Below are 14449 nucleotides of genomic sequence, written 5' to 3'. Positions count from 1 at the left end.
AACCCCACTAGCGCTAGAAAGTCCATATTTTCATTGTATGGGATCATACTTGTGAAATATCCCAATAGGGGTACTCATGCCCTATACTGTTGTGGAAAGGGAAGAGAGTGCCTTGATGCCAAGCACTTGCCGGCCACTAATCTCATGCTGTGTCGTTAAGCACTAAAACTGTGCTACCAGAAAAAGGACATGAGGCCGTCAGTCCAAAGTTGCACTCAGAAAGAGAAATAGGCAGGTCTCACTGCCGCAGCAACCTAAGAAGCACCCATGCTGTGCACCTGCACTAGGCGTGCTAGAGGGTAGCTGCATAAAACCCAGTCATGATTAGAGAGCCTGTGTCCCATAGTGTATGGCCAATACAAATCATTCAAGGGTTGCCACAGAGATTTCGAACACAAGGTGACACACAGGAAATTCCACTGGCAAGTAAAAATAGAGTGCCTTTCTAGAAGTTGTGCTAACATCCAAAGTCAAAACTTAATCGACACTAGATTAGCGACTTGTGGTTCCAATATAATTTCATGAGACCAAAACACAAGGATTCCATTTTAATAGTTCAGAAAAATAAACCTAGATCTTTAAAAGATGCCCAAGTCCCAAATGTCAGCTAAGCATGTGATTTATAAGTCCACTTAAACAAGTGATAAAAGACAAAAAAAAAAAAAAAATCCCTTGTAGTAAACTAAAGGGCAATTTTATAAATTTTTGGAGAAGAATCCTATTCTCTGTGGAATAGACAGGTTATGAAGATAGAAAAAAAAGGGGAAGGTAAAGAACTTAACAAGTATCAACCTTAGTTTTGGGGAGGTGGTGGCGGAGGAGCAGGGGGCATAGAAAATGGAGGTAAACCTGGAACACCCATACCCATCATTGTTACAAAGTTAGAAGGATCTATTGGAGGTGGGGGAGGAGGTGGTGGAGCATACAGTAGGCCTGATGTTCCTGGAGGTGGGGGAGGTGGAGGAGGTGGAGCACTAGGTGGAAGTGGAGGCTGAACACCTGGAGGAGGCGGCACCAAGGAAGAACTTGTCTGGATGCTTGTGCCCGTTGATGCAGTGGCTCCTCCCTGCTGTTGCCAAGGAGGAAGGGAGGCAGACGTGGTTTGTGAAGCTGAAACAAAAAAAAACAACAAAGTTGTTGGGTGATCAAAGTTACACATGCAGCGAAGAGGCTTTAAGAAGCAAACTGAATAGTTCATACTCACTTTGCTGCCAGGGAAGGGGTGCTGTTGGCTGTGGAGGAGCAGCTGTTGCTTGTTGTTGCCAAGGTGGCAAAGTGGGGGCTGTTGGTGGTGGTGGGGGAGGTGCTGGCCCAGTAGGAGGTGGAGGTGGAGGTGGTGGCATAAGACCCATGGGGTGAGAATGCAAGAGGCCTGCAATTAGGAAAATGAGTGTAATTCCGATAATCAAATATAAAGGGTTTCAACTATCCATAAACTTACCCATGTGATGGGGACCATGATGATGGGCTCCAGGGTGTGGCTGCATCCAGTGATGATGAGCAGTGGGATTAGCCTGGATGGGTGGGCCATTTCCTGCCCCTCCCATAGGAGCAGGGAAAGTGTGAGGAGCACCATGCAAAGCTGGAAACGGCCTATCGGTGGTCATCCAGGGAGGACGGTTCTGTGTTAGGAAACCAAAGAAAACAGAAATAATAATAATAAAAAAAAAAAGCGATATTAAAAAAGCAGATAAAAAAAAAAAAAAAAAAAAACAGTTATACTTACCTGTGCTGTGCAGTGGTTTTGCACAAAGCAGCCTCGATCCTCCTTGTAAAGTTCCCAGTCGGCACTCCTGGCCCCTGAGCGCCGGCAAGCAGCTTAAAGGGGTGGTTCACCCTAAAAACTACTTTTTTTTATTACACTGGCCCCCCACATTACAATACGATTAAGGCTATTATTATTTTTTTGATGCTGTACATACCTTTGTACAGCATATTCACCAGTGGCTTCCGGCTTGCGAGACCCGCGGGAGTGGGCGTTCCTAACATGTCTGATTGACCAAAAACGAGCTCCCCCCCCCCGTTGCGTAAGCCGCGTCACGATTGGCAAAAGGAGCCGAACGGCGATGCGCATGCCCAGTATAGCGCCGACTCGCCGTTCGGCTCCTTTCGCCAACCGTGACGCGGCTTACGCGACGGGGGGGGGAGCTCGTTTTTGGTCAAAACGTCAATCACAGACATGTTAGGAACGCCCACTCCCGCGGGACTCGCAAGCCGGAAGCCACGGGTGAATATGCTGTACAAAGGTATGTACAGCATCAAAAAAAAAAATGATAGCCTTAATCGTATTGTAATGTGGGGGGCCAGTGTAATAAAAAAAAAGTAGTTTTTAGGGTCAACCACCCCTTTAAGTATGTGGGGACCTAAGTGGGCTCACTCCCGAGGAACTGTTGTGTTTGCCATGCATTTTGAAACACACAGATGTGAATGGAGCCTCATTGTTCTTGTGTAAACATCAATTTCACTTTCAGGCCCCATTCACACCTAGAGTAGCTGGAGCGCAAGTTTTTTCCCGTGACGTTTGAGGAAACTTCTCAGTTTGTTAACCAAAATATCCTTGTGCAGCATAACAGTTTGGCGATCGCCTCCTCACCAACTTCCGAGTATGCGAGACACTGGAAGTGACATTACTGGCCCCACCCTACACGTTGCACCACCTGTTTATAGACTTACTCAGGAATAAGCTATGCCTGAGGAAGTCACGTGACAGGTGTTGCTTTGCATCAGGTGGGGCCAGTGACATCTGTTCCGGTGTCTCGTATACATGGAAGTTGGCGAGGAGGCCATCATCTGTGCTTTTACCCTGTTGTCTATGCTGGAAATAATTGGGCCAGATCCTCAAAAGGGATACGCCGGCGTAACTGCTGTTACGCCGTCGTATCCCTGTTTCTAACTATGGAACTGATCCACAGAATCAGTTTCCCACAGTTAGGCAGAAGATCCGACATGTGTAAGGGACTTACACTGCCGGATCTTAGGATGCAGTACCGCATCCGCTGCTGGGGGCATGTCGTGTCGAAATGCCGCCTCGTGTATGCAAATTAGCACTTACGGAGATCCACAAAGCTTTTCAGCTTCGTTTTTTCTCCGTAAGTTTTAGTTTGCAACCGCAAAATTAGGGCTGCTTTTACAAAGTGTAAACTGTTTACACCATGTAAAAGCAGACCCTTCTGTCCAGCGTCAAGATTTTTTTTTTGTTTTGAATTTTTTTTTTCCGCCGTATCTTTTTTTTTCCCCGACGCAACTTTGACCCGTCGCGATCCACAAAGCGTGGCGTAACGTAATTTCGCGCTATGCACGTTGGGAAAATGACGTCACGAGCATGCGCAGTATGGCCGGCACGGGAGTGTGCCTAATTTAAATGGGAATCGCCCCCATGAAAAGTGGAACGCCTTGCGCCGGCGGAATTTAAGTTACACAGCCAAAAATTTCTAGGTAAGTGCTTTGTGGATCGGGCACTTAGGTAGAAATTTTAAGGCAGTGTAACTTAAATGGGAACATTTACGTTACGCCGGATCTTTGTGGATTACCCCCAATTGTTTTTAATGCAAGTGTAAATTTTAAAACCAGTGATACACATTAATTGTGGAATAAGCGCACCATTTATATAATTATTGTTTTGTAGTGTTTCGAGTTCACTCACCAATGGTCGTGGCTGTTCACCGAGAGAATTAGGGCAATAAGGAGTATATAGTATAAGGATTTGTATACACTGTTTAATTCTATGTATAATTTAGACACCACTTCTATCATTTGCCAAGCCCCTTCTTTTTAAATTACATTTTCCCCGTATACACCACTACCAGATTTTTATACCACTCATGACAACTACATAATTGAGTGTAGATTTAAAGGAGATTGTATAGCGTATGGGGAGCTTTACAGACCTGTGACATAATTATCCTGTTTTCAGTACTACAGCTCTGATCCATATAGGCTGTTATTTGATCACTCAACTCCAAATGCTCAATGCAAGATTAAAAGGTAAAAGAAAAAAAAAAAATGTTAGAGTATTTAGTGAGAACGGCGATCACCGATTGCGTTGGAAAAACGAGCACCTGCAGAGGGGCTGGATTAATCACCTGGAGGAGGGTAGATGCAAGGTGTGTGTTAATGAGGTCAGCTGCTGAACGCCTAACTGTATCTTAACAGTCTTCACATCCTTCGGCCCGGTTCATACAGGTGCGACATACGCTCTGACTTTGGGAGCATGTCACATTGCACGTATAAATCAATGGCTCCCTATAAGAGCGTCTTAACTGGTCCAACACAAGTCAGTCTGACTTTGAAAAAGGTCCCTGCACCACTTTGGTCCATTTTCAGCCCATTCAATATAAATTTTCAGTGAATATAGTGGCAAGTGCTTCCGCGCTAATATGGATCCTTAATAATCAATACCTCAACAAAATGTATACAGTGCAGCAAAACCTAGCAGTGTTTACCATACACAAAAACAGGAATCAAAATAGTGAAAGTGATTCTGCGCAACGTATCTCACATCGCAGTGACACACAAAATTTAAAACACAAAAAAGTGAAACACGATAAAGATCAAAATATAAAATAGAAATAAAAATAAATAAATGAATACTCAGTGCAATATCAGTGATATAAGAGAGATAATCCCACTCAAATATAAATCCAACTATATAAGTGTGAACCAGAGTCCAAACTGAAAACCAAATCAATGGTCAGTAGAGTGATGTGAAAAAGAACAAGTCCTTAAGTGTAAATAAATTGACAAATAAATTGACAAATAAAGGCTGCCAGATGAAAGGTTAGACGATGCTGAATCCAGTGAATACAATGGCAAGTAGATGATGGAATATATCCTTCACTAGGCTCTCAAGCCTCTTACCTTCAGAAAGATGTAAATCAGCATTAGATCTCTCACACAGTGGCAATCCTCTATGGATGGTTTCCTGTCCGTTCGCCCCTTGAGCTGGCACCACGTCTCTTTTAAAGATCCATATAGTACTCCGCCCAAATAGATAAAAGGAGAGAAAGAGAACAGAGGAGCCTCCGATGGTGAAGTACAGTAAACTAGGGTGTACTTTATTAAAGGAAAAGATCTGTGCTTACAATTTAAAAACAGACGTGCAGCAATTTTAAAATGAGCGGCGTTCACAGCGCCGGCTTACGTCACTCCAGGTGTACGCCAATCCCTACGCGTTACGACACAGGGTCACGTGTCTTCATCTGGGGCATCTGATTGGCGAACATTCTACTGTTTATGTATCTAAGAAAACGGAAACAGTATCGCCGCCATTTTATTGAAGTCCAAGTGTTATATATTATGTGCCTCTCTAGTGGGTCATATTGCATTGGAATGGCATATCTCAATCTGAAGATATATTTCGGCAATACACGTCTCCATGGTAACTGGACGGTATAAAATGGCTAAAATTCAAAATTACATCGTAAGTACCGCTACATGTCGGACGTCCATATATCAATACAAATAAAACATTTTAATAATGTTTTAAAAATTCTATATTAGAATGTGTATGTGTATCTCCGCAGCGTGAGGGTGAAAAATACCAGGGGGAAATAAAATCACCATCATAAAGGTGTACCCAGTGGGGAAAACCCTCTCAGGCACCTTATATTGCGGGGGATAAATACATTATATGTATACAGGTACATCCAAATAAATATATAATGGTCACAATCATATATAAAGTGGGCCTAAAAAGTGACAGGTTAATACATTCGTCACATACTAAGCGTACTGTAGCGCAATAGTAAAAATATTTAAATATTAAAATACATAAAAAATATTAACAAAATGTATATAAATACTAAATACCAAGATATAACCTATATATAAAAATATATATAGAAAAATGTATATATATAAAAGTATATATATACACAAAAAGGTCGCACACCTGGTTTGTCGCATCACATATCAACAATCTATATATTATACCATCATATAAAGGCTAATCACACTGAATTGTGGAAAAGCAAACATACACAGAGCAGCTACATATATAGGCGAACTATAATAGATAGATTAAAAATTACTAAGGAAACAATTGAGATCAAACTCAACGTTCATACCACCCGGTACAAGTGTACGCATGGTATGGATCCATTTGGATTCCTTCTGGCTAATTGTACGTATTTTGTGACTCCCTCTCCATGAGGGATTGTATTTTTCTACCCCCCAAAATTGTAATTGGGTGGGGTCACAATTATGTACTTGATCAAAGTGCCTAGAGACACTATGTCTCGGGAAGCCTTTTATTATGTTCTCCACATGTTCATTGATCCGAACCTTCAGAGCCCTCTTAGTTCTGCCAACATATTGGAGGTTACAACTACATTGTAGCACATATACGACCCCCTCAGTATGACATCCAATAAAGTCTTTAATCACATGGGTTACGCCTGTGTTTGTCGCTACAAACTCAGTACGTTTCTTTTGGAACCTCTGTGATTTCCGACATGCTTTACAGTTCTTGCATGGATAAAAACCCTTTCCTGAAAAGAAGGTATAACCTGGTTTTGGTGGTGGTTCAACTACTGTCTTTACAATCAGGTTTCTCAAAGTTGGTGCTCTCTTATACACTATCCTCGGTTTTTCTGGAAGTAGTTGTCCTAGACCCTTATCTCCCTTCAAGATGTGCCAATGCCTCCCAATCAGTTTGGCCACATCTTTATATTGGGAATTGTAGTCCAGGATAAGAACCGGTGCATTTTGTTGTTGGTATATTTTTGGTTTATCTTGCAACATCAAGTTCCTATCTAGCTTTCTGACAGTATCTATTTGGTCTTTCACCCATGATCCTTCATAGCCTTTTTCTTTAAACCTCATGCCGATCATGTCTGCTTGTACTGTATAGTCACTCTCTTTCGTGCAGTTCCTTCTTATTCTAATAAGTTGCCCTTTCGGGATATTAAATAGCCAAGGTTTAAAATGGCAACTGTCCATCGAAAGATAACTGTTTGTATCAACATTCTTAAAATGTGTTTTAGTGACTATCTTGTCTTTTTCTATACTTATATTTAGGTCTAGGAAGTCTATGGTCTTCTCATCAATTTTCCACACTAGGGAGATGTTCTTGTCATTATTATTGAGTGTCTCAAGAAAGTTCTCCAACCCTTCTCTACTCCCGTTCCACAGGATGATGATATCATCTATATATCTCCTGTAGAGGGACAACTCGACTGGAGTGTTCTCATATATGGCTGATTCTTCCCATAGTGCCATGAAGGCATTCGCTACACTAGGTGCGAACTTAGCCCCCATGGCAATGCCAATAGCCTGATGGTAATAGCTCTGATCGTACCAAAAATAATTACATTTCAGGCAAAGATCGAGGCACTTGATGAGAAACTTCCTCTGTTTACAGACAAGACTGCTAAATTTACGTAGAAGCCATTTAGTAGCAGAGCAGGCATCGTGGTGCTGTACAATAGTGTACAGTGATGTGACATCTGCTGTAGCTATTAGTGTGGTACCTTCACATACTGACACTGTATCCAAGAGCTGTAATATGTGTTTTGTGTCCTTGAGGTAGGCTGGTGTCTTATGGACAGCAGGTTGGATGAAATAGTCAATATACTGTCCCATCCTGGCAGTAAGGCAATCTATCCCATTTACTATGGGCCTGCCAGGTGGGTTTTCACGAGATTTGTGGATCTTAGGGATAGTGTAAATAACTGGTATCCTACACATTTCAGGTAACAGAAATTTAGCTTCCTTCTTATTTAGGATATCTTTTTTCTTTCCCAAATCTATAAGTAATATTAGCTCTTTCTTGTATTTTGAAGTAGGATTCCCCAGGAGTTTATCATATGTGTTACCATCTTGCAGTTGTCTACTAAGTTCACTCTGATACTGTTCCTTTGATTGTATCACGACCGCTCCGCCCTTATCGGCTGGGCGGACAACAATGTCGCTTCTTTCGTTCAATAGTTTGATTCCCTTCTTTATATGGATTGGGTCATTTATTTTCTTTAGTTTTAGAGACTCCAGGTCTTGTAAAACTAATCTTTTAAAGACTTCAATATGTTGGTTGTTGGATATCTGAGGGTTGTAGACAGAATTATTTCTCAGAGTACTATGCAACAATCCATTCATTTCATTTGGTAAACTATTGCGCGATGTGAAAGGATTGTGTAGGATGGACTTTTTTATTGTGAGTTTCCTCACATATTTCTGGATTCCAATATAGGTTTCAAATTTATTTAGGTTTTTTGTCGGAGCATGTTTCAACCCTTTGTCCATAACTGCCAATTCCTCTGCAGTAATGGACTTCCCACTCAGGTTTACTACATTTTGGCCAACTACTCTCTTTTTCGCTTGGACTCCCTTTCCCGCTCGATTGCCTCTCTTTGTTCGGGACTTAGCCTGTCCCCCTGAGTTCTTCTTGGAGGTGAGCGGAATGGTTCCGGTTGCCGTCGAGGAGAGTTCTCCCTCCTCTCCCTGTCTAAAAAAGCCCTTTGTCCATTGTAGTCATAATAACTCTGATATTGTCGTTGATCATAATATGGCTCCTGATAATGTCTAATAGGTTCAAATCTATTCTGTGTATATATGGGGGTTCTCTCGTACCCACCATGATGATCATATTGTTGTGGTGGTGCTCTATAGTCCCTTTGATTGTTCTGATTGTTTTGACCATTTTGTCCATTATTGAATGGTTTCTTGAAGGGTTTTTTACCCGTTTTTTTCGGGGTGCGTTGTCCCTGATTACCATTATAAGGTTGCTCATAATACGGTCTAGCATGGTAAGGCTGTTCCTGATAAGACCTATTCGCTTCAGGGTATACCGCCCTTTCTTCAAATCTTGATTCTACCCGGTTAGACATAGGTGTTGGTTCTAATATCCTAACCTCTCTCTCCGGCGTAGAATAAGCCGAATTGGGTTGTGCTAACTCAACCTTTTGTTGCCATTTAAAGACAAGGTCTGACTTATAGTCACCAACATCCCGTTGATACTTTCATTTTTCGTTGCTGCACTTCCTGATCTTTAGCAGTAAGATCTTTATTAAGTAGTGTTGTAAGTTTCTTAAAATCCTCGGACTCTTTGTGTGGTTCTATCTTAGATTTTAACTCATCAATCAACTTGTCTATAATGCGTAACTTACGCTGTTTCCGTTTCAACAGAAACTTTAAACCTTCCACACTTCTATTGTTAAAAAATTCAAACCACTCATCCATAGACTCCTTATCTGTCAGGCCGTCATTGGGTGGGAGTTCCCACCGGAGTCTACGGGGAACAATATTTTCTCTAATATATCGGTCAAATGTGTTAATGTCCCACCAGAGACTCACTTTTTTCTCCATGTGATGACCTAGCTTCCTGACTAAGCTTTCAAGGTCCATATTGCGTGTTTTGTTAGGAGGGTTAAAAATATCATCAAGGTTCACTTTTCTATTTTCAACAAATGAAAAAACATCCATAATGGCAGCAAAAGTAAATTAGTAAATAAACAGTGAATATAGTGGCAAGTGCTTCCGCGCTAATATGGATCCTTAATAATCAATACCTCAACAAAATGTATACAGTGCAGCAAAACCTAGCAGTGCAAGATAAACCAAAAATATACCAACAACAAAATGCACCGGTTCTTATCCTGGACTACAATTCCCAATATAAAGATGTGGCCAAACTGATTGGGAGGCATTGGCACATCTTGAAGGGAGATAAGGATCTAGGACAACTACTTCCAGAAAAACCGAGGATAGTGTATAAGAGAGCACCAACTTTGAGAAACCTGATTGTAAAGACAGTAGTTGAACCACCACCAAAACCAGGTTATACCTTCTTTTCAGGAAAGGGTTTTTATCCATGCAAGAACTGTAAAGCATGTCGGAAATCACAGAGGTTCCAAAAGAAACGTACTGAGTTTGTAGCGACAAACACAGGCGTAACCCATGTGATTAAAGACTTTATTGGATGTCATACTGAGGGGGTCGTATATGTGCTACAATGTAGTTGTAACCTCCAATATGTTGGCAGAACTAAGAGGGCTCTGAAGGTTCGGATCAATGAACATGTGGAGAACATAATAAAAGGCTTCCCGAGACATAGTGTCTCTAGGCACTTTGATCAAGTACATAATTGTGACCCCACCCAATTACAATTTTGGGGGGTAGAAAAATACAATCCCTCATGGAGAGGGAGTCACAAAATACGTACAATTAGCCAGAAGGAATCCAAATGGATCCATACCATGCGTACACTTGTACCGGGTGGTATGAACGTTGAGTTTGATCTCAATTGTTTCCTTAGTAATTTTTAATCTATCTATTATAGTTCGCCTATATATGTAGCTGCTCTGTGTATGTTTGCTTTTCCACAATTCAGTGTGATTAGCCTTTATATGATGGTATAATATATAGATTGTTGATATGTGATGCGACAAACCAGGTGTGCGACCTTTTTGTGTATATATATACTTTTATATATATACATTTTTCTATATATATTTTTATATATAGGTTATATCTTGGTATTTAGTATTTATATACATTTTGTTAATATTTTGTATGTATTTTAATATTTAAATATTTTTACTATTGCGCTACAGTACGCTTAGTATGTGACGAATGTATTAACCTGTCACTTTTTAGGCCCACTTTATATATGATTGTGACCATTATATATTTATTTGGATGTACCTGTATACATATAATGTATTTATCCCCCGCAATATAAGGTGCCTGAGAGGGTTTTCCCCACTGGGTACACCTTTATGATGGTGATTTTATTTCCCCCTGGTATTTTTCACCCTCACGCTGCGGAGATACACATACACATTCTAATATAGAATTTTTAAAACATTATTAAAAAATTTTATTTGTATTGATATATGGACGTCCGACATGTAGCGGTACTTACGATGTAATTTTGAATTTTAGCCATTTTATACCGTCCAGTTACCATGGAGACGTGTATTGCCGAAATATATCTTCAGATTGAGATATGCCATTCCAATGCAATATGACCCACTAGAGAGGCACATAATATATAACACTTGGACTTCAATAAAATGGCGGCGATACTGTTTCCGTTTTCTTAGATACATAAACAGTAGAATGTTCGCCAATCAGATGCCCCAGATGAAGACACGTGACCCTGTGTCGTAACGCGTAGGGATTGGCGTACACCTGGAGTGACGTAAGCCGGCGCTGTGAACGCCGCTCATTTTAAAATTGCTGCACGTCTGTTTTTAAATTGTAAGCACAGATCTTTTCCTTTAATAAAGTACACCCTAGTTTACTGTACTTCACCATCGGAGGCTCCTCTGTTCTCTTTCTCTCCTTTTATCTATTTGGGCGGAGTACTATATGGATCTTTAAAAGAGACGTGGTGCCAGCTCAAGGGGCGAACGGACAGGAAACCATCCATAGAGGATTGCCACTGTGTGAGAGATCTAATGCTGATTTACATCTTTCTGAAGGTAAGAGGCTTGAGAGCCTAGTGAAGGATATATTCCATCATCTACTTGCCATTGTATTCACTGGATTCAGCATCGTCTAACCTTTCATCTGGCAGCCTTTATTTGTCAATTTATTTGTCAATTTATTTACACTTAAGGACTTGTTCTTTTTCACATCACTCTACTGACCATTGATTTGGTTTTCAGTTTGGACTCTGGTTCACACTTATATAGTTGGATTTATATTTGAGTGGGATTATCTCTCTTATATCACTGATATTGCACTGAGTATTCATTTATTTATTTTTATTTCTATTTTATATTTTGATCTTTATCGTGTTTCACTTTTTTGTGTTTTAAATTTTGTGTGTCACTGCGATGTGAGATACGCTGCGCAGAATCACTTTCACTATTTTAATATAAATTTTCAGCCCATTCAATATTATTGAAGTTGGGTCATCGTCTTAAGTGATCCGACTTGTGGTATGCATCATTTCTTCTTATACAGTCATGGGGCATGGCCATCCGGTGACGTCAGCCGGAGACCCCGGCACATTGTGACATAACTGCCTGAGGTATGATGGCCATGCCCCATGGCTATATAAGAAATGGCAGACCGCAGGAGCCAGCATTGAGAGAAGGTATCAGCAGGAGAACAGACTGAAAAACCAGAGGTAGAAGACTGCAAAGGGAAAAGAGTCTGAGGTAAAACCAGAGGAAGAAAACATCAGCAGCAGAGGGAGAAGAAATCGCCATAGAAGGAAGAACCGTTAGAGCTACTTTATTTTTGACACTTTTTGGGTGAATGAGTAGGGGGGTACAATGTACCCCCCTACTCATTCACATTGGGAGGCGGGATCTGGGAGCCATTGTTAAAGGGGGGTGTTCAGATTTCGATAAAAGACCCCCACAACCACTGCCCAGGGTTGTCGGGAATAGGCCCCTGTCCCCATCAACATGGGGGCAAGGTGCTTTGGGGTGGGGGGGTTTAAAGCCCCCCTGCCCCAAAGCAACCACCATCCACATGGGGGTCACACCTTTTTTCTTAATTAATTTTGGCATTGGGGTTTACCTTAAAATCCACACTGGACCAAAGGGTCTGTTATGGTCTTGGGGCGGATCCCACAACTTTTTTTTTTGGGGTGGAGTTTACCCCAAAAAGGCCTGGTATTGTCAGATCAAGTCGGAAGTTGTCCGAATTCCATGTTGGAGCAGTGTGAACCCGGCTTAAAACCCATCTAGGAAGAAATTAGGTTTATTTTTATACAAGCTGGACACTAAGGTACAAACTGTAGGATAAATGGAAAGCTTTTTATTTCTACAATGGATATAAATTAAAACATTTAAGAGTTTGTCGCCACTGCACGTTTGTGCACAATTTTAAAGTATGTCGTGTTTGGTATCCATATTTTATCTTTTAAAAGATAAATATTTTATTTTATTTCAAACATTTGGGCAATATAGTGTGTTTTGGTGCATTATAATAAAAAAGTGAGGTTTAAAAAAAAAAAAATAGGATTTTTTGTACTCACCGTAAAATCGTTTTCTCCGAGTCCATGGATGGACACAGCTCCTTAAGTCTTGACAAGTGGGTTATGTTCCCTGTTTACAGGAGAGGACTAGGCAGAAACATGTTAAATGGTTAAATACATGTTACATTAACAGAGTTAAACAGCCCCGCCCAGGTGGCGGTCCCTCCAGACATAACCCTCCTCACTGCAGCATGCAGCCGCATTTAAACAGCAAAAGCCTCTACGGTTTTTAAAAGTGTAAAAAAGAGAAAAATACAACATAGAAAACCCCACAGTGGCAAATGTTTGCAATGCAGCAGAGGGAAAAGAACAGGGAAGGGAGGAGAAGAGGATCCCCGAACCCTAGGAATGCCCAGCCGTACCAACCCATTTAAGCGGGAGGGACTGTACTTAGCCCTCCGAGCAAGGACTCGCTGACGCATTCATGACAGACCTACAACCGCAATGGAGGTAGCTGTCGGCCCGGTCCACTGTGAGTAAGATAACACCACAGCCCAGTCATATGTGGACCTCGGAGCAAAGCTCACCGGCCACCCCAGGGGTATGGCGTGGCAGACCAAGCCTCTTTGCAAAGGTGTGCCCACGCTTGCTGGTCAGACTGAGTAGACTACAAGGATCTATATTATCCAGCCTGTCTCAGCCGACAGATGAAAGAAGATTCTCCAAGAAAAAATTAAAAAAAAAAAAAAATATCTCCTCAGGGCGCTGGGCCCAAAGGGAGCCAAACATCTTCTCCTTTGCTAGGCAGAACGAAACTGAGGCTACATGCTGCAGTGAAAAGGGTTATGTCTGGAGGGACCGCCCCCTGGGCGGGGCTGTTCAACTCTGTGTAATGTAAGATGTATTTAACCATTTAACATGTTTCTGCCTAGTCCTCTCCTGTAAACAGGGAACATAACCCACTTGTCAAGACTTAAGGAGCTGTGTCCGTCCATGGACTATAAGAGAAAAGTGTGTTTAAAAACAAAAATGCGTTTTAAAAATCGCTGCGCATATACTGTGTGCAACACCTACCATTTTAATCTAATTTTAATCTAAAATGTAAACATAAAGGTTCATAAAGTGCTTTGTCTTTAAGTGGTTAGAAGAGTGGTTAATGTGCGACATAAGCTTCTAAATGTTGTGCATAAAATGCCAAGAAAGTTCAAAATCTCCCCCAAATGACCCCCATTTTGGAAAGTGGACACCCCAAGCTATTTGCTGAGAGGCATGTCGAGTCCATGGAATATTTTATATTTTGACACAAATTGTGGGGGGGGAAATAGGATTTTTGTACTGTACTGTACAATCCTTTTCTCTTTCGTTTATGGACGGACACAGCAGCATAATCTTGACATTAGGGTATTAGCTTTCTATCAGGAATACACCAAAAAGGAAAACTCTGCGCTCCTGAAAGTTCACCAATTATAAATCCACTTAAGGTTTGTGAAGAAAAAAACATACATTAAAACTTTAATTTTCAGAAGATCCAGTCCTTTATATGGTTAAAAAAGGGAAAGTTTCCACAATGTACACAAT

The 14449-nt window shown here is 41.1% G+C and overlaps 1 protein-coding gene across 3 annotated transcripts in view; it reads right to left on the bottom strand.

Moving 5' to 3' along the window:
• Window positions 1-533: 533 nt before the first annotated feature.
• The window catches only part of SF1 (splicing factor 1), a 241936-nt gene continuing 228020 nt past the window's right edge, over window positions 534-14449 (bottom strand). For all 3 annotated transcript variants that reach the window (XM_040328777.1, XM_040328778.1, XM_040328779.1), the window contains 3 exons: window positions 1442-1622; window positions 1205-1372; window positions 534-1110 (listed from right to left, as the gene is read on the bottom strand). In XM_040328777.1, the coding sequence (XP_040184711.1) occupies window positions 794-1110; window positions 1205-1372; window positions 1442-1622 (666 nt within the window). In that variant the 3' untranslated portion in view covers window positions 534-793. The remainder of the gene's footprint in view (window positions 1111-1204; window positions 1373-1441; window positions 1623-14449) is intronic.

This window comes from Rana temporaria, chromosome 11 (genome assembly GCF_905171775.1).
Source record: "Rana temporaria chromosome 11, aRanTem1.1, whole genome shotgun sequence".
NCBI classification, from domain to species: domain Eukaryota; kingdom Metazoa; phylum Chordata; class Amphibia; order Anura; family Ranidae; genus Rana; species Rana temporaria.
This window is presented reverse-complemented; position numbering and strand designations above follow the sequence as displayed.